This window comes from Nestor notabilis, unplaced genomic scaffold, assembly GCF_000696875.1.
Source record: "Nestor notabilis isolate BGI_N333 unplaced genomic scaffold, ASM69687v1 scaffold19338, whole genome shotgun sequence".
Classification (NCBI taxonomy): Eukaryota; Metazoa; Chordata; class Aves; order Psittaciformes; family Psittacidae; genus Nestor; species Nestor notabilis.
In genome coordinates, this window is record NW_009940842.1 from 10,340 (window position 1) to 30,814 (window position 20,475).

Consider the following 20,475-nt stretch of genomic DNA (forward strand, 5'->3'; position numbering starts at 1 on the left):
GGCTGTGGGCTGGCAGCGTGTCCTGCTCTGCTCCAGCTGTGCTCAGCAGTGCCAGCCTGGGTATCTGGGCTGGTTCCAGCTCTAGGAAATAGCAGGAGAAATGCCATAAGACCTGTTGGAAAAGAGCCCCAACCCTGACCATCCTCCCAGCCAGAGTCACAATGCCTGGAGAGTGCAGAGAAACTTCCCACACCCTGTGCTAATGGACAGCTTGGGCGTGTCCTGCTCTGCTCCAGCTGTGCTCAGCAGTGCCAGCCTGGGTATCTGGGCTGGTTCCAGCTCTAGGAAATAGCAGGAGAAATGCCATAAGACCTGTTGGAAAAGAGCCCCAACCCTGACCATCCTCCCAGCCAGAGTCACAATGCCTGGAGAGTGCAGAGAAACTTCCCACACCCTGTGCTAATGGACAGCTTGGTCCTTTTGGTGTTTGCCATGATGCTCTTCAAGGAAAGCTGTGGACCTTGCTGTGCCACCACTGAAACACTGTGACACTGATGTCTGCCGGGTGAAGGGCGCTGTCTCCAGTCCATGGGACACCGTCCCCAGCTTAGGGGACATCAGTGGCCGGGCAGTTGCTCACTCCATGGCTTGGTGACAGGACAGAGCTACATGGTGCCCCGGGTGAAGCCTCTACAGGCACATCCCAGCAGCCCAGTGCTTGGCCATGGTAACACTGGTGGGTCAGAGCCATGGTGTAAGAACAGCTGAGCTTTCTGTAAAGTAACTGAGCTCCTGCAACCCGGGCTGTGCGACAGGGACAATGGTGGCCAACGTATGGGTAGATATGTCAGAGGAATAGAAACCTGAATCACTCCATGGTGGCAGCACACGGAGGGTGGCATCGGGGCTTCTGCAGCATGTCTGCTGCAGGCATAATTACCTGCTTGGTGATGATTATGCCAGTAAAGAGACCGCCTGGCAGTGCAAGAGGAACTGATGCATTGCCAGTTATTTCATCTCAATAAATCATTTTTAACTATTCAGCTGTTATTTACATTGAAGCTAGATTTCATGCCTCTGGGCAGAAACATAGAGGAGGTTCAGTATTTGTTATACAGTAGGTGAGTAAATTTACTTTTATAGTTCTTTGCCTAATAGTATTAAGCTGAGAAGAGAATGAAGGAGAGGTTTGCCGGAGCACTCAAGAGCTGTGAAAACCTGCTGGTTCCTTGCTGTCTGATCATGTTTTATAGTGCTGAGAAAAAGGCTGAGGCCCAGCTCGGCTGTCTCACAGCCCCTGCCTGCTTTTGCTGGTGGATGTTTATGAAAGGAGTTGCTCTGTCATGTGGTGTGCTGCAACCCTTGCTGCTCCCAGCAAGACTCTTTGTACCATGATCTGGTGACAACCATGCACTTTATCTCTAAGCACGTGCTTACCTTCCCTTAAGGGCAGTACAGGCAGTGTCCCACCAAATCAATGTATTAAGGTTATGACAAGGTAATTCATGAACAATTTGAGAACATCAGGCTATTCCCAGTTTCACCTTGGCCCCTTCTGGCTGGTAGCTCAGCACCCAGCTGTTTGCACAGCCCCTTTCTGTAGTTACAGCAGCAACCATCACCCTTACCCACGATCAGCTGTGTGATGCATGCCTATGAAAATAAAGAGCTCATCTAAGGGATGCAGCTATTCACTGTGATTAACTATCTCCAGTGAAGACCGTCTCTTCATTGACAGGCTGTCAGCCCTCTCCATTGCTCAGCTCTGGCTCTTGCAGCCCTGCAGCACAGCACATTTTGCCATCTCCTTCTCACAGAAGGGGCCCCTGTTTAAACGTGATGCTGGCGGCAGCTCTGCTGTGCACCAGGGAAGAGCGAGCAACACTAAAACAAACATGTCACCATCACAGGCACTGGAAAATCAAGTGACTTCTTAACTGCTTTTGTAAATCTTCAAGATGGGCCTTATCTTTGCAGAAGAGTTCAGAAGAGCGGGTGGAAGAAGCCTTATTTGGGGTCATATGTTCTTAGCAAGAGGCAGTGGTGGACGCGCAGCGCTGTGCCAGCTTTTCCTTGTGTTCCTGTGTGCAGCCCGATCCAGGGACACAAACCTCTTGACTCCTTCAGTTTCTGTTTCTGAACAATGGTTCCTTTTGCATTTTCCAGTGTCAGTACAACTATTCTGGGGATGTGGCAGAGGAGGAACTGATCAACTAAATATGAACAGCACAAGCCAAGGAGCCACGTTTTCCTCTTCCCCTGTGCAGAGCTGTAGGTCAGCAGCAGCTCTTGGTGCTCCTGCAGCACTGGCTAAGCTTGGCCAACACTGGAGCTCAAGACTCAGACTTTGCCAAGAGATTGGATTTCTGGGAACTTGCTCCTAATCAAATCTTAATGTTTTCAGGCCCCACCACCCCAGACCAGCTCTGGCTCGTTAAAACTTACCATGGGGTTTTGAAAGCAATGGGCTTGGCCCCACTGGTGCCCTGTCTGATAACTTCTCACCTTCTGGAGCAGCGAGACTTAGTAGGAATGAGAGAAAAGTCCAGGAGAAACCTCTCAGTGGCTGCACCTGCCTTTTAGACATCTATCCCTTGGAGTGAGTTCGCAGTTTAGCAGTGCCTCTATGTGGCTGCTGCTCCCGCATCCTCTTGGCCATGCCCAAAGCAAGCCCCATTCACAGCGGCCACTCAGAAGGAGCTGAGGGCTCCCCCCTGCCCCTCTTTGCTGGCAGACCCCCCACTTTAGCCTCCTGTCAGTGTAGCTCGCAGCAGGAGGGCGACAGGGGCTCGCACGGAGGTGGCCGCAGCGTGGTTCAGAGGCACAGCTGCGGTTCTGTGGGAATTGAGCCCTCCCCTGCCTCACGGGCCGGAAGAAAATCAGAACAAACGTTCTTAGGAAAGGAGGAGCAGGGAAGCGAAGCCAAAGTAAACAAGCGCTGGGAGCAGGGTGTGGGAAGGAGGGGACATGCATGTCAGCCAGCAGACGCTAACGGGCTGTGGGGAGGACAGTAATGGGTTTCTCATGTTGTCTTTCTGGGAGTCGCTGGTTCTTCGTATCTCCAAAGACTGACCCTACTGATGCTTTGATGTTGGCATCTGCTCTGGGTGCACCCGAAACAGTTTGACTTTTGCTGCTTTAGGTTCCAGCTCTGTGTCTCCGAGCACCTGGGGCCTGGAGGGGCACCTTGGTTTTCTTGGCCATGAAGGCACCCGGTGTGGGGTTAGGAAAGATGTAGGCATCACATGGCTTTGTGCCCCTCAGCACTGCATCAGCCTGTCCCTGGGCCACAGCAGAGCTTCTCTGTAGCACATGTGAGAGCAGCAGGTGCCCAAGGAAGGCATTGGTTTAAAATCTGGATCTTTACAAGCAGTTATGGTGGCTCAGCAGAACTCGGGCATTGTTTGACCACAGATGGCTGTATGATTTAACCCCACTAAGGGCTTCAGAAGCTGCAGGTCCAAAAGCATGTGCTTCAGGACCCCTCTGTAGCGCATGTCCTACAGAACTGGCATACCATGTACATGAGCAGTGGAGGCTGACACCAGAGCTGGGTGAAGCTGCCCATATCAGTGCTGTTGGAGGATGCACAAAGCAGGGACATCAAACGGGGGGGGGGGCGAAAAGCCCAGTGTCTCTGGCTCACAGCTCCATGTCTGGATGCGAGACTGAACAGAGACACAAACTCTCACTTGCAATTCTCCTAAGCAATCCATCATTAGCAGTTGCTTTCAGATGCTGGCTCAGAAAAGTCTTTCAGGGTATTTGTCATCCACCCAGAACAAGCTCACGTGGGCTGCAGTCTGGCATGTATAGGCCAGGAATTGTGCTGCCTGGGAAACTAGCAGAATCCCTGGTTTCCACACACGTGTACTTCCCACTTCAGTGTATGAGGTAGCATGGGAAGGGACATCACATTTCAGGACTGCTGCAATCTCCAGTGAAAGCCAGCATTGCTGCAGGCACACAAGCAGCCCAAGTTGAAGCAAGTTGTCTGTGGTATAAAGGCTGTAAGTTTGTGGTAAGGGTGGTTAAGTCTTTAGCTACCCATTACAGGGGAGAATTGAGAGCCAGCATTGTCTCAGCTGTAACAGATCAGCCCAGAAGTTCATGTAGCTCAGTAGCATGCCCTAGCATGCCCATTAGTGGCTGGTTAGAGCAAGAGGGTAAGCTGGTGGTTACAGAATGAGCCTTCCCCCTGTTCTTGCCCTTCTTGCAGTTGGTGGTTTAGGCTCATGCAATGATAAAGCCTTTTTTAAGACTCCAGGACCATACCTCCCATTGAAGGATGTTTGTGGGCAGGGACGGTGCTTGGTGCCTCTCAGGAATAGCAAGTAAATCACCTCCCCTGATCGCTGTGTTGGTGTAGAGCACAGGTGAGATTTTCACCCCTCGGGTGATGGCAGAGGTGAGGTTCCCACATGGGTGTGGGTGGGGATTTTGCGGCTTCAGCCAAAATGTTGATGACTTTAACTGCAGGGAAGTTGTGAGTGCTCATTTATATAATGGCTCTGTCCTGGTTTTGTTCTGGATGCTGTAGGTATAATAGTCTGGTGACTGGCAAGCGGGCAAGAGGCCTCATCGCTGTGCTGTGGCTCCTGTCCTTTGGAATTGGACTGACTCCACTTATGGGCTGGAATAAAGCCATGAGTGGTTGTCCCAACGCCACCAACGAGACAGGGGCCAACACCGGGACAGAGCACCATGGCTGCTTCATCTCATGCCTCTTTGAGAATGTGGTAACGATGAGCTACATGGTGTACTTCAACTTCTTCGGCTGCGTGCTGCTTCCCCTGGTTATCATGCTGGGAATCTACATTAAGATATTCATGGTCGCCTGCAAACAGTTGCATCAGATTGAACTGATGGGCAATTCCAGGACCACGCTGCAGAAGGAGGTCCATGCAGCCAAGTCTCTGGCCATTATTGTAGGCCTTTTTGCCTTCTGTTGGCTGCCCCTGCATATCTTGAACTGCATCACTCTCTTCCACGAGGAGTTCTCCAAATCCAAGCCCGAGTGGGTGATGTATATGGCCATCATCCTCTCCCATGCCAACTCTGTCATCAACCCCATCATCTATGCCTACCGGATCAGGGACTTCCGCTACACCTTCCGCAAGATCCTTTCCAAGATCCTCTGTAAGACTGATGACTTCCCCAAGTGCACCACTGACAACAACCAGCACCTGACTGTCACCAACATTAACTGTCCCGTAGCCTCTGTGACCATATGACCCTGCACGTCCTGCTCCCGGGATTCTGCAGTGTCCCTGACACTACCCTCCCCTGTGCCTCTGTGAACAGTTGCAGCCTGCTCCTGGGGGAGCGCTCAGAGATGACCACTCTGCAGTTATGCAGCTGTATTTTTTGTTATTATTATTATTACTTTTGTAATTAACATAGTGCCTCCTGGAGGGATAACCTGAGTGGGGAGACCCAAGTTGTGTGAGTGCTGGTGACCGTGTTGTGTTTCCATTCCAGGTCAGACATTGACTGTGGAAGACCCACTTGCTGGGGGTGTTTTCCCCAGTTGTGCTGCTCGTGTCAAGTCCTATTTTAATTATTATTACTAGGGGTTTTTTTTAATCTTTTGATTCATTTAGGAGTAATAATTTTGTGTCTGGTTTTGGAGTTGTTCTTTAAGTCCATACTTGACAGCACTTTGGTAATACCCTAATTATTCCATCAATTGTTTGATGCAGCTAGTATTCTCCGATGGGAAAAAGTCTTACTTAGCCCAGTTGCTGGTGTGAAACTGAATCTGCGTTCCAGGCTCTGAGGGACGTGACCATGTTGATGGGAAAACAGCTCAGAATTGGCCAGCTATTGCTGGCCCCAGTGTGGAAGCCCTACTTACTGAAAGAGAAGAATTTTAGGAACGGGTTGACTGAAGTTTTAGCTCAGTGGTTTTATTGCCTTTAAATCCCTTTGGCCTATGGGACTGTGCAGCCCAGTGCTTCAGGTTTGCTTTCAAATCTGTTTCCAGCTAGGAAAATGCAAAAGGCAGGTATGCCCTAAGGCTCGGCTAGTCTGCTCCAGGCAGAGGTTAGTGCAAACCCTGCTTTGGTGACACTATCTCTGCAGGGAGGTTTTTGCTCCAAAGTCAAACCTTCACAGCCTTGCAGTGCTTCCAGAAGTGCTGGGTTTAACTGCGATAGCTGGATGCTGCAGCTCACCCGATTCCTAAAACTTGGTCTTACTGGGGCTTCTCTGCAGCCCAGTAACCCCCAGAATCTGTGAGTGCTTTGCTTTCTAAAGATGATTTTTATTTTTGTATTCTGCTTTTTAATCCTGACCTGCGTTGGTAGCGAAAGAGACTGTAGAGGAGCTAATTCATTTCAGAAGTTAGAATGCCTTTACTTGTGACCTGATTTTGACCAAGCTCTTTGGGGCTGAAGCTCACCTTGCAGCCTCTGCAGCCAGCCAGGAGTCCTGGCTTGACCTAAGTACAAAGCCCACTCACCAGTGTAAATTGGTACTGCAGGTTAATAACTCTCTGCAACCACAGCTCAGTGATTTAATATGTAACCATGATATGTAGAACTAGACAAAGGTAGAACAGCACATTCATTCTGAAGTACAAGCTCCTGCAGACTGCACAATGGCACGTGTGCTGCTGCAAATGTTTCTGGCATGGCCTTTGTTTTATAAACAGGAGTCTTGCCTGAAGGTCCCTCCGTGGTAAAGTCGACCTGTCTCTCTCCAGCAGCCTCATCGTGCGACCAGTGAGAAGTGCAAGGGTGTGTATGAAATGGGGTTTTCAGTGGTAACTCATGCAGGCAGACAGAGAGAGGGAGCCGGACTTTTCAAGCAGAGAAGGAAGTTTAAACACAGCCAGCTCCTGAAGAACAAGTCCAGTGGACAGACTGTGACGTCTGGAGCAGTTTGTCCCTGATAAATTGTACTTGAATCATATAGAAATCAGCTTTCTATTTTTTTTTAAACTGCATTGCACTAAAAGGGGAGTAATAGAAGACCCCAAGAGTTTCATTTCTCTGATGTATATAATGATAAATGCGGTGTAAAATCAGCTGAAAAGCTGATGTGAAGAACTCCTTTTCCTGCAGCATCTGCTGTACCAGCTGGCGTGACCAGGCAGCCCTGCAGGTGTGGCTTGGGCCCACCATGCAGCGAGGGAACAGCTAACCGGGAGTGATGGATTTCACTGCTGTGCGTGTTGCAGCTCAGCTGTAAGCGTCAGCCCCAAATGTGGGTGAATTACCAGTAGGCAATGAATGGGTTTTGTACGTGTTTATGCAATGTCCAAATTTAGCTACAGCTCAGTATCTCAGATACTGGCATTTCCAAGAAGCAGCTGAATAGTTAAAGTTAGTGTCCCAAGTGTTTCTCCTTTAACAGCCCCATTCATCTTTGCTGCATCTGTCTTGGTCATAGTCCAGCTAACACATGTAGCCACCTCTTGCCATTTGGGCAGGGTTTGACTCTCTCCTCCTTTCAGTCCTTCCCTTCTGTATGATCTTTGGCTGGGTTCCTTCTGTTAATCGTGGCTGGAAACAAGCAAGGTTTCACCTGCAGGTCTGGCAGTGTTGCAAAGCAGTTGCAAGCCACATTTATCCTTACAACAAAGAATGTGATCTCTCCCTTCCTGCTGGCTGAAAATGAAAAAAGCTCTGGACAGCGTAGACAGACTGAAACACACAGCACTGCAACACGGAAAGAGATGTCCCAGAACTCCTTTTGTATGTGACAGCTTGCACTGCAGCTCAGCAGCCATCACTGCTACCTTTTCTACCCCTCTTATGAGCCAGAATTCCTGAAGACACTTGTGGTGCAGCCTTAGTATGATCTTGCCACTGGGTTGTTAGCCATTAGTAACTATGGCCCGGGTCACTATGGGCTTTAGGCACATTAAGTGCCTTTGTGGATCTGAGCCAAAGACATTTCAAGGCAAAATAAAAATAGGACACCTCCCTTGTCCCCTCCAAAAAAAACCCCTGAAGGTATCTATAAAAATGTGAAGTTAAAATGGCAGAGGAATTTCTGCAGCGAGTGCCGCTGTAGCTGTTCAGCTATCGCTCCTTACTGCTCTGATGTACATAGGATGATGTGTTCTCCTCGTGTTGCTCAGATTTTGTATTTGCAGTAACTGTTATTTACATACAGAATGCTTAATTTACCACCTACAAAACCTGGCTCAGCCTCTGCCCCATCATTTCTTGTTGTGTTGCGTTCACACATGTGTCATACGAGGCCACCCTGTACTGGAGAGGCCCAATCTCGGAGCATGGGCAGGGATGCACAGAGGTGGAAGAAGCTGGTTCCCAGAGCACTGGCTGCTGTGCAGAACAGGGGAGCAGCAGTCTCCTTTCCCCCATGCCTGGTGTGACCAGCCTTGCCTCGCCTGCCAGCATGAGGTGCTCAACTTGTCTGAAATGGGTTGATTGAAAAGCACAGCAACCAGGGTGATGCTTCCAAAGGTCCTGCAGCACAGTAAGTACAGTGGAAACACCAGTCTCAAAGTGCTGAAGGGTCCCTGCCCTAGTCCCTGGTACAGGTTTGGCAGTGATTAATCAGAAATTGCAGCTGCAGTGTGGCTCTGTCCTCACTGGCACTGCACACTGGGGTTAGGCAAAGCACAAGCAGAGTTAATGAGGTTTAATGGATCACAAAGAGACCCGCTGAACTGTTTGTATTTCCACATCACAAGCATATAATATTACAGATTAGTTCAACCATCTTCAGAAACCCCAAGAATAGTCTAAAGAAATGAAGTTGAAGTCAACATGGGCTTCTTAACATTTATTAATTAATCTATCAGTTCAAGGCTGCTAATTAATGTCACACTTGGCTGCAGCACAGGAAGAAACCTACCAGCCATGATGAACATTTGACAGCCTTGTAGATACAAAAAATGCCAGCTACACAGCTGGAAGGGTACACAGAAAGCATATCCATATGTGCTGCAAATCCTTCATCCTTCATCCTCTTCATCAGCCAGTAAGATGTTTGTGAGCTGCTCCTCAGACACAGTTAGTTCCTGGCAGGCTCCGATGGCCCGACTGAGGTAGACAGCAAGTATATGTTTGCACTGCAAATAACAGCACAGCCAAGTTAACAGCAGGAGCCACACAGGAATGTCAGTGCTCTATCTGGAAGCTACAAGAATCCATCCTGGTTTAATGAAGAGCTCACCCCTCCTAGGAACATGGCTCTCTCTTGGCACATCAAGCCCTGGCACAGGCTGGTGCTCCAGTTGGCCCTGGTCAGTTCTGCCATGACGATAATGTAATTCAGGGATCTGACACACAACAAAGTGTTACTGGCCTCTGATGCACTCCCCACAATTGCAGGCCAATTGGTTACCCTGAGCCCTTCCTCACTGGCACCACTTCATCAGCCACAGCCCATGTGGCAGTCCCATTAGCAGCAGTAGCCCTTGTTCCAAGAGAGCAGGGATTATTCATCTCTTGAAAGTCAGAAAAGTAATGCCTAAGTAAGAACAAAAGCCCTCTCTAGCCCTTGTAAGGCTGAGCTCCACCCAAAGACCACGACTCCCAGCGGGCAGATGATGCAGTGGGTCAGGTAGAGCCTGCATGGCCAACTCAACACTCATGCATTTATCCTTGGAAACTTCAGGCTGCTCAGGCTCAATGAGCAGAGCACAGCTTCTCCCCTGCTCCCTGTCCTGGCCCCAAGTTAAGGCAGACAACTTACCAGAAGGCTCTCGCTCTTCTGCAGTACAGTAAACCCAAAAGCAGGACATGTGCAGTAGTGGCAGGAACTGTAGCAGGTGTAGAGTTTCCCCGAGCTCCCCAGAACCTGAAACAAAGGCAGATGGAGGGGGTGAAGTCAGAGGCAGCATCCACTTCTAATTTCCCCAGCTCTTAGCCTGTGTCTGGCCTGGTGTCCCCTCCACAATGACTCATTGCAAACAGCTGGCAAGTGGGTGTCACAACACGAAAGTTGTCTCAACACAACCCATCTAAGCTTGAAGCTCCTCAGCTTTCTCTCCCACACCTCTCTGCCTGCAGGCGAGGAATGCTCCTGACTTGCAGCAGAGCTCAGCTCTAGTCACTTCCCTGCTGCTAAGAGATCAGGAAAAGGGCAGTGGCACCGAGCACAGAGCCCCCTCCCTTGACCTCCCGCAGCACAGCGAGCCACCAGCCCCTCCAGCGAGCTCCCTCCCCGTGTACTGGCAGACACAGGATAGATGATCGTGATGAAGTCTCTTCTCACAGAAAACCCATTTGTGAATCCACCACAGGCCTGGGGGTGGAAGGAGAGCAGCAGCGAGCACTTGCAGCGAAGCCTTTTCTAACTGCCTCCGGTGGCTGAAGGCTGCAAAAGCTCTTGTTCTGCTCCCAGACCCAGCTGTAGCTATTGGAATCCAGTTTTGTCTGAATAAACAGTTGAAGTCTCCAGAGAAGAAGCCTCTCTGCTCCATCTCTAGTTTGGGAACAGCACTGCCTCCTTTTCCCACATGCCGTTCCTCTGTGAGGCTGGTACTGAGGCATATTCCCTCTGCACCATGGGGATGGGATGAGGGATACTAGGTGTGGGAAGCATTTGTTTCCAGCATGGAGAAGCAGACAGACAATCTGTGAGGTGCTGGAGCTGACTGCATGGTACATGAAAGCCAGCCTATGGATTATTTCTCTTTTGGTTTCTTCAAGACTGGGAAACAGCTTGTAGAAAGCTACTTTAAGAGCTGACTGCTCCCCACTCCTATTGCAAGGGAAAGGTCTGCAGGAGCAGAACACACAGACTTTTCAAGCAGAAACTTGCACTCAACAGCATGGACTTCACTAATGTTCTGAGGCCTAAACTGTCCACTCCATGGCTAGACACAATTACCACAGAGTATTTGCCATGATGTGTCTCTTATCTGCCACAGCAAGTGCTTTATGTCTGCTCTGTGGCCTTGACAGCTGGCACTAACTCTTCCTGGATATTCCAGAAAATGATGGGGATTTACATGGGTATAATCACCAGCAGTGCCCTCCTCTGCACAGAAACCCTGGACTCTGGTGGCACAACACAGTCCTCTCTCATACCAGGCTTTAGATTCTGGTAGGGTTTATGGTGCACATACACCTAAATCCAAAGAGAAACACAAAGAAGTGAAAAGACAGAGGAGCTCTGCAGGGTGCTGCTCCCCTCCAGGACACCTCTGGCACTACTAAGTCCTTCCAGAGGAACATCATCCACCCTGGTCCAGAGCTGCATTTGCAAGGGGTGCCTTCCCCTGTCCCCAGGAGCTCTCTCTGTACTCCTTGCCTGACAGGTAACATTCACAAGTTCAAACAGCACTTATGTCTCAAAATCCCCCTTACTTCCAGCAAAATCAGGACACAAGACTCACATTCCCATTTCAGAGTAAACCATTTTGTTTTCAGCCTGGCCTTTACCCTGCACCCTCCTTATACTCCAGGCTGAGTTTGTTTCACTTGTGATAAGTTTGTTTTTCTCTAGCCCCTTTGATTGTTTTTTCCAAGATGAAGGATTCCAATGGTGCCTTCCCTTCAGAAGTGTTTTGCTTTGAGGAGGTGGGGCAAGACACAGACACTGCCAGATTTGGGCTGAGTTTAGCGTTCCCCCATCCTGACCTAGATGGCAAGAATGCAGCTTCTGTGTAATGAGGCAGTATCTAAAATCCAAAGACCAAGAGAAAAAGGTGCCTCTGTTTCTGGCCAGCTGCAGCTAAGCCAGACACTGGGATGCTCTCTTGGACCTGAGATGCTGTGAGATTTCCTTCCTCTTCCCTTCTTCCAAGCCTGGCACTTGCTGGCTGTACAGCAAGGAAAAGTCACCTTGGTGGTGGTGTCCCTCCCAGTGTGTGGGGATGCAGGAAGCCAACTGTGACACCAGTTGCTAGGTACATAGAGCTAGGCAGCACCACAGTCTGTGCCAGGAGCTGGGGCTGAAACCCTTCACGGTGGGGCAGGCTGCCACACAGCTCTAGGAAATCAATTTTAAAAGACATAAAACAGAAGAACCCAATAAAAGTGCAGGATGTGAGCAGTGCAAGTGACACTTGGCAGGAGGGCTAAAGTGCTGCCTCTTCCCCTGCTAACTGGCTTCATTCTCACAGGTCACAGCACTTCTGCAACGCAAGCATAGCTAATAGGTGCCCAGCTGCTGCCTTGCTCACCACTTGACAGCTCCACCATCAGCCACATCCACCATCTCTGCAGCAGGTAAGAATTATTTATCCCAACCCAGAGTTCCTAGGGTTGGCTTTAGTCTGCAGCATAGGCAGGTGTTATACAAGCCCTTCTGGGATGATTAACAACTCTGAGGTAACACCAGCACTTGAATACCCCATCAGTGCTACTCTATTACGTAGCAAAGGCATTAATGCCCAGGCATTAAATGACAAATCATAGGTTTCGTTTGACTGAGGGCTCCTTCCTCTCCCATCTCAGTTCCTGAGGGCAAGAGCTGCCTACACTGGACCAACAAGAAGAGTCCTCCAGGTCCAGCTACAAGTGAAAGGACCACCTCACATTCCAGCTCAACCACATCTGGGTGCAAACAGCAGATTTGCAAACACTTTCTGGGGAATGAGTGAAAGGGATGACTGTGCATGTGTCCAGGCAGTGCATGTGCCCCTCCTCTCCCCACTACACTGGCCATGCTTCCTTGCAGAGGAAGAAGTGCACAGAGCTGGGATGCATGTCTGCACCACACACGCACATAATGAAGACCCAAGGACATTACCCAGCTACTCTGCAGTGCAGCATCCCACTCAGTGTTTCAGTTTCTAGAGCCCCAGATTGTGTTCCTGTCACTGCTCCAGCCAGTGGCCTCAGGGGAGGCTTTGCTCTTTGTTTCTGCATCTCAGACAGCTGTGCTGGGGAAGAATTTCGCAATGGGACCAGCCTGACACCCCCAGAGAAAATATCTCTTCAGATTCCTCTGTTAATGAACTCATCAGCAGAGTCTTAATCAGAAATCAAGCTCCACTGAAGAGGAATGCTGCTCAGAAGCACTTGTGCACCTGCAGGCAGGGACTGCTTCCTGTAGGCTGCCTGTCAGCTGGGAGGAGACAGGCAGAGACCTTGGGTGACGCAGGGGGGCTGCTCACATCAAACCCATCAGCTACAAAGTCCATTCAAGGCTGAGCTTGTCCTACAATAACTCCTGGTGATCAGCCCTGACCTACCTGTCCAGGGGTTCCTTCTCTGCTGGAGCACGTGTAGTTTGAGGCATCACTGTTCAGCAATGACCCTGCCCTGCCCAGAACAAGGTGTCAAGGCAGCAGCCAGCACATCAAAGCTCTTTTGCCATGCTTCTCCAAAATCCTCCATGTTTCATGAGGCTTCTACATCTAAGAGATGCATATGAGGCCTCTCTTTCACCTCATATTAGATGCAGATAACTTTGCCATGCTGCAAAATGCTGTAAGCATGTGAACACATATTTAGGCTCCCTGGAAAGACCAGAGGCTCTAAGCATTCCCTGTCATCATTCACACAGAAGAGTGCTAAGTGAAGGTTGTGCATCCCAGCCTGCAAAGCTCTGTGAGGAGAATGTGACTCTTCTCTGCCTACTGGCGTATTCAGCTGAGCAACAGTAAAAAAGGAAAGGCCTTTAAGCTTTGAATTATGAGGCAACTGCTGTCTAAGCATCCTGGAAGCAGAGTTTCTTAGGCTTTACCAAACGCCCACAGGCAAGACCTCAACTAAAATCAAAGGCTGTGTTCTTGGGCCCTGTATGTTTATGAATCATGCCTCTCTGGAGGGGCCAATGTCCTCTCCAAAGCCCCAGAAGTGATAAAGGCTCCATGTACAAATCAAGCAATGCAAGCTCTGAACATGTGAAAAATGTTTGTCATTACCCAGGCCTGGCTTCACAGCTCTTCTCTTACCCTAGATGATCCCAAAGCATCTCAGCACCTCCAGGGAAGGAGAGAAAGCCCTTTGCAGGGAGGATATTTGGAAATATTCTTCTTGGCTGCTACAACACTGAGCAAAGAGATCACTGGTGTGTGAAAAAGCACAGCACCAGGCTGAGTAGTGGAGGAGGTTGTGTTGTCTGAGGGGGTTAGTAGTGCTAAATAGAAGGAATTGGGTGCTTCTTCACCAAAATCTTATAGGCACAGGATCCCACTGCTTTATCTAGGGCACAGCACACAGTATCTCTCTGACTCTGTGACCCGCTGTGGCTGCTCGTTGCTGCTGAGGCACAGTAGAGCAAGAAATTGTGCATACAACAGGAAAGTCAGAAAGAAGTGCCAACGGCTTCTCACCTAATGAGCCTCAGCTCCATCTCCAATCCTGTGCTGTAAGAAGCTTGATCTTTAGGGCTAAGGTGAGCTCTTCTCCCTAAAATGTCATTTTATGAAGCTGTTTCTGTGATTCACAGACTTGGCTACAGTGAACTAGTATGAAACCCACGGATTTGGCCTGCACTGCTTCCTCCAAGGCAGCAAGGATCCTGCTGCCAAGTAGAGGTCGAGAGTGTTCAGGACACTGAGGATCTGGAGTGCAACAGGGAAAGAAATGCAGTGATGGCAGATAACACTCCATTGCACAGTTTGTCAAGAGGAGGAACTGCCTTTGCTGGATAGGATGGAAGTAATAAAGCAAAATTAGCAATCCCTGGAAAACTTCCTCTGACCATGAAACCCACAAACATGTAAAAAATTGTCTTTGACTAGCTGGGAACCACAAAGAAAATGGTAATGTACCAGGCTGTTCCAATTCATGGCTAAGCTTTCCAGTATCACTTCAGGAGTTTGTAAAACACTGACATTCTCTCTGAGTTTACCCAAGTGCCCTTCCACGTACTGCAAGTTAGCAAAATATTGGCTCATATGTCAACTGGAAACCATCAGAAAGTGAGACTGACGAGGAGCATGTACCTGGTATGCAGTCCTTCCACTGGGGGATGTGACTCTGGTGACAGAACGCTGATCCACCAGATCCAAAGCTGGGACAGCACATGGGCCAAATATGAACTTCAGCCTGAAAGAGAAAGTGTCTCTAGTTAGGTCACACCACAAAAGGAGATCACTTGGCTTAGTTTTACCATAGGATTTAGCCCTATGGAGTCCAGAAAGCCTGGAGCCAAAGGTTCCCAGCGCCCCTTAAAACCCCACCAGTTACAGCTACATTGATTACCAAGCAATGAAGTGCACTTGTCATTCTCAGCTCTGCTGCCTTTCAGTAAGTGACCATTAATCCCTGCCCTGTCCCTCTGAGAAAATCCCAGGACTCAGTCCTTAAGGACAGCCTCTATCCTGTGGGCTATTCAGACCTGGGTTTTGATATTCTTAAGATAACTTCCAAATTTCCAAGCAGCTCCTAAACAGTCCCACATTTCTTTGCAAAATCCCACTCAGATTTAATTACATGACATTTTAAAGATTTTTCTTACAGAGGACATTACAGCTTGTGTGTTCCTCCTTCAGCACTATGCCCCAAACACTATTCTGGCTGTCTGCTGCACAAACAGGACATGAAGTGGTTCCTGTCCTGAACTAAAATGGGAGAAAGTGCACCAGAGACACAGAAGTGAGTCTTTAGTCAGTCTCTATGACTGTGACACAGCGTTACCCATGTAGATGAGGAGTTATCTTTGAGCAGCATTTCTGGCTTGACAGTCACTTTAGAGATCACTCATTATTGCAAAGGGAGGGTAGGTGAAATAAGAGCCACAGGTTGTCCTTACAGTGATCTGAGCAGCCTTTTTGTTAGTATTCCTGTAGTTCTTCCGATGCAAATTCTGTGCAGACAGAGCACTGGCACTTAACCAATTTATCAAACAGTGAATCTAGACTCTAAAACTGGAAACTCTGCTTCTGCCCAGCACCCTAAATACACCAGGTCTTCTTCAAGGGAAACTCTACCTCTGGCAGCAAAAGCAAGACAAGCTGGCAAAGAGAAGATGCAGGAAGGAAATCCTGGGAGATGCACAGTGCTGGGGATTACAGACAACAGGCAGTGTCACACACCCAGCCCAGTTATCCCTGTTGCAGTAAACTGTGAAAATGTCACATGAGGACAATGAGCATAAACAGTGGTTTTAGTGGGGGCAGCATCAGGTAAACAAGAGCACATGAAGCCAGACTAGCTAATTCTAAGGGCAAAAGGGGCTCATGCTCTGGGACGCCTTAATTGTACCCACAGGCTGTCCTGGATGAGTTGCTCTGGGTCAGATTATTGATCAGTTGGTCTTGAATCCCACCTCCAGCCACAGCCCACACATCATGCTTCAGAGCAAGGGCAGAGCAAGGCTGATACGTAGCTCCTTGAGCAACAGGAAATGCAGCAGCAGGGCTCTTTCCTCATCCCAGGGAAATTGGTTTAGACCCCAGGGAACAAATGAATCATTTTGTAGTGATTGTGTCTCCTCTATCACAACTAACGTCTAAATTATTCTTTCTCTACCCACCAAACTGCATCAATAGAAAGCTAAAGACCATCAGGGAAATACTTAAGATACTCCACTGCACATGGAGTGACTGGATAGTGGTAGTTTTACATCTGTAATCCAGCCACCAGCAGGGCTCAGAGACAGCAAATTTATTCCAGATAAAACCAGGAACAGCACATCCTTTACGTCACCACACCCTCCCTAAATCCCCTTTCCTTTTCCTTTCCTTTCCTTCCAATCAGGACTCATCACCATGCAAGGATGCACTACTGCACAGGCTTCATGGATCAGAGAGTGCGTGGGGTGGAGTAAAGACAAGGTTTGCTCAGGTACACATTTGCTTCCTGCAAAACATTGCCTTTACACAATTCTCTCCTCAGCCTTGGTGCTGCACATCCTGACAAGGAGGTTTTTATATCCTGCTGGTCTGTTGCAAAGGTATATGATAAGTTCTATGTCAAATATGGACATTGGTACCTGTAGTCTATTGTCCAGACAGCTCATAAACTTAAAAGTTATTCTAGACTTGTATATCCAGCTGCTCTGAATGTGTCCCAAAGAGCTCAGGGGCAACTCAGTTAACTTTACAGACCTTTTATCCGCTGAGAAAAATCTGTGTAGTTGAGATTAGTTTCAAGGGTAAACAACAAGAAAATCAGCAGTGATGAAAAGATAGCACAAAACATAAGCAGGAGAACAAGAGAAAGCAGAGGAACGTTTCCAACTCCAGTGAAGACACAAAGAGTCAAGGCAGAGCCCTGGCGTCTCAGCAGCATGGCTGACCTATGTGTCTGAGTCAATCTCATTGATAACAAGCCAAGCAGACAGACATTCCAGGAAGACCAAAACTTCAGTTGCACAAAATCAAGGCAATAAGGATTGGCTTCATCTGAGGACTGAGAAGAGGTGGGTGGGGGAACACTCAACATAAGACATTCCTTAATGATTAGGTTTGGGACTATAAGGGGGCTGAGTTTAATGAGTTTCAGTAACTCTTTCAAATTTAGGGAATTCTTTTTCCATGTATATAATTCAATCAGTCTAACAGGAAATAAACAAGGGAATGCCCAAAGGAAATTCAAAGACTTCAGAGATTTGGAAAAGATTCAGAAGTTAAATCAGAATTACTTGTGAGCTGCTGGTCATGGGGGATGGAAATCTGACTGCCAGGAGTTACCACCCGACCGTTATTAAACTTAACAAGGGAATTTCTTTCCTTCTCTTTTCTTCCATGACAAGAAGAAAACAAAAAGTAAAGAGAGTTGTCAAATATAATCCTACCTTTCAAAGGCCATTGTGGTCCCAGAAGAGGAAGCCAGCATGCATACCTTTCACAAGTGTTATGTTAGATAACTTTAGACTCAAAGATAGTAAGGCCTGAAGGGTTCTTAGTGATCTCTCCTGGCTCAATTACAGGCAGCCAGGTACACAAACTTAAAGATGAATCTGAAAAGCCTTTCTTACTGTGATAGTGCCTTTTCTCTACCTTCACCACCAATTAGTGAGGGTCTACAGAAGTTGTGAACCTTGGTTCTCTTAGGAGACCACTTGGAAATGACTGAAATATTCCCAAGTTTCAATCAACATCAGGGTGACGAAGCTGACCTGAAACCTCTTCTAAACAGAAGAAAACTCTAAGGGTAATCTTCAGGTAACAATTCCCTTGTGGAGAGAGATGATACGTTCACTTCTCCCTTTCTATCACACATGCCCATGACTCAGATGGAAGAAGGGATCTCAGGATGTTGCTGTGCACACAGTGATATGAACACAGTGGAGATGCAGCAGTCCAGTGGCATGAATCACTCTGAAACACAGTCCACTCTCACAGAAAACTCATCCCAGATGTGAGGGTGGACTCAGAGCTCAGGTTAAACATTCTGGGTTTCTGCATGTTTAATCCACCCAAATTAGCGCAAGTCATTAAAGGAGATTCAGCAATACAGAGGATTTCATGAATCTCTGGAAAAACCCTTAAGATTGTCTCTTTGGACCTTCATTTCCACTACCACGTAGCAACTCTGCATGAGAAACACGTACTGGTCAACACGGGAGAAAAATAGTGGTACTATGAGAGCAGATTATCAACTGCCCTTTAGCAGGACACTCGGGACAAGAGCTGAAGCAAAGGATACTCACCCCAGCAGCAGGTCATCAGGGACTGCAACAAAAAGAAAATGAAGTATGATTTTGCTGAACTTCCCCCTGTGAGAGACACGGATATCACAGGCAGGCTGGTGTCCCCCTAATGCATCCCTCAAGCCACACAGGACTGTAGTGCTCTAGCCATCCTCTCCAGCCATCAAAAAGCAACAAGGAGCAGCAAAATGATCAGCTACGATAGTATTAAAGCACTTATCAAGTACAGCAATCAGAACCAGAGGGATTATTTTTCAAAAGAAAAGCAGAATCCCAAATCTACCTACTTTTCTAATATTCTACTTTTAAAAGCATTCAAGAAAAGGCATCAGGCCTCAACATCTTACTCTGCCACTTTAAGAAGTTGGTTAAAAATATATATATTAGTTTCCCTGAAACTCTCTTGGCATGAGTTGAGAACTCTGGCATCAAATCTTTAAAAATGTTGTTCTTTTCCCAGCACAGTCTTGCAGGGCGCCACTGGTTTATAGCTTTTAATACAGCTACAGAAACATAGTGTCTTCACTTATTGGAACTTCTTGTTAAGATGGAAAGTTACACTTAGGAAAATTTATTTGTTGTAGCTAACAGTTCAGGCTCTGATCATTCAATCTGATCTTTCTGTTCTCATTAATGAGATGCAGCGTACTGTGTCTCTGTATTCCAGTAGAAGATCAGGACTTTTGACTCTAATATCCTTTGTTCCAACAACTAAAGGTATTCTCTATGATTTAAGCTTTTAGTTTGATTTTGCCAACTTTTCTAATTTATTCTAACTTATTCTAATTTAATTCTCCAAAATGATTGATCAGTTTGTTTCTGCAGTTATGTCTCAGTGCACGTCTTAGCACTATTCTGGAGCTTTAAGGAGAAGCACACCTTTAAGGAATGTTGACTATTTTTTTCCCCCCTAGTTTACAACAGGATTTATATGGCTCTTTTAACAATTGACATATAGATTTTGGATCTACTCTAACCTGACAGGAGCCATACTGCAAGCATTCCAAAAAGCTCTCAACATGGTCACTCTGCCAGTTTAGACAATAAATCTCTGCTCATTCCCCACTCAGATGTAGTGCTCAGACCTCTCTGAATGCTTATTTGCTTGGGTTTATTGTGGTTAAAAACACTCCTTTCCTTAGGAAGAACCACTCTACGCTACTTATCATGCAAACACAAACAGTAATATTCTTTCAGCACAGATTACAGAAGCACTTTAATAATCCGAAGTGCAATGAAGGTAATTGTTCTTATCTACCTGTCAGAACTGGCCAAGATCTAACTGCTGGCTTATGCTTGCTTCATTCAAGCAACCGAAGTTGTTCTTCGCCCTGGCTCACTAACACCGCCCCCTCTGCCGGTCAGTCATGAAACATCATCGTTTCTATGAAGATTTCCCTTCCAACTCTCGCTTTGAAATCAGTGAGTCTATAAAAACAGCAGGACAATAGGCACAACAAAATGCCTGCCTAGAAATGTGGAAAGCATTATCCCTTGAATGCAACCACTTGCACTACAAACTCTAAGCAAGCAGGGTCTTGACCGTAGGTCCCACAATCAAAAACGTGTCCAAACTGGTCTGATTTCCAAAAAGGCCTGACTTTGAGAAGGGGGCTGCTCCTCATTACCTGTGCTTCAAACCCCCTTGTGTTGTGTGCACACAGGGACAGCTGGAAACACCTGATACAACCTGCTGCTCCTGAAGGTGAAGGCCACCCGTTAGGCTGGAGATGGAAACCAGAGGATGCCAACAAACCCCACTTCTCGCTGGAGGTTATGACTGGCCCCACCGCCTGCCAGGATGGTTCTGGTTTTTCTTTACCTACCGTGTGAGGTCTCCTTAAAAGCCTTTTTGATCTCTTTCAGAAGCTCTTCTGCTACTGCTGGCAGGGTACTGTCCATCTCGTCGGCTTTGGCCTCATGACTGGAAGGAAGGCAGAAGAGAACAGTGGGAATCATTATACTGCAGATACTATAAACCAGGGCGGTTTATCTGGGCACCACTACATCTCAACGTTGCAACGAGGCCAAAAGCACCCTCAGGTGCCAGGTCCC

General features: G+C 47.8%; 2 protein-coding genes across 2 annotated transcripts in view; one reads left to right on the forward strand and one right to left on the reverse strand.

The window, feature by feature from the left end:
* Positions 1-5,174, forward strand: part of ADORA2B (adenosine A2b receptor) — a 15,493-nt gene extending 10,319 nt beyond the window's left edge. The window contains exon 2 of the mRNA XM_010020587.1: positions 4,481-5,174. Within this exon, the coding sequence (XP_010018889.1) occupies positions 4,481-5,174 (694 nt within the window). The remainder of the gene's footprint in view (positions 1-4,480) is intronic.
* Positions 5,175-8,678: 3,504 nt separating this feature from the next.
* On the reverse strand, positions 8,679-20,361 carry ZSWIM7 (zinc finger, SWIM-type containing 7). Its single transcript, XM_010020588.1, has 5 exons — positions 20,247-20,361; positions 18,421-18,442; positions 14,768-14,870; positions 9,616-9,720; positions 8,679-8,989 (listed from the first exon to the last, which is right to left on the reverse strand). Exons 1-5 carry the CDS (start codon positions 20,320-20,322, stop codon positions 8,873-8,875), a joined length of 423 nt encoding a protein of 140 aa, XP_010018890.1. The 5' UTR covers positions 20,323-20,361; the 3' UTR covers positions 8,679-8,872.
* Positions 20,362-20,475: the final 114 nt, after the last annotated feature.

Coding starts and splice junctions, on each gene's coding strand:
- ZSWIM7 (XM_010020588.1), bottom strand. CDS start 20,322: ATGGACAGTACCCTGCCAGCAGTAGCAGAAGAGCTTCTGAAAGAGATC. Junction 14,871..18,420: donor CCTGATGACCTGCTGCTGGG/GTGAGTATCCTT, acceptor TTTCTCTTTCAG/GCTGAAGTTCATATTTGGCC. Junction 8,990..9,615: donor AGAAGAGCGAGAGCCTTCTG/GTAAGTTGTCTG, acceptor TGTTATTTGCAG/TGCAAACATATACTTGCTGT.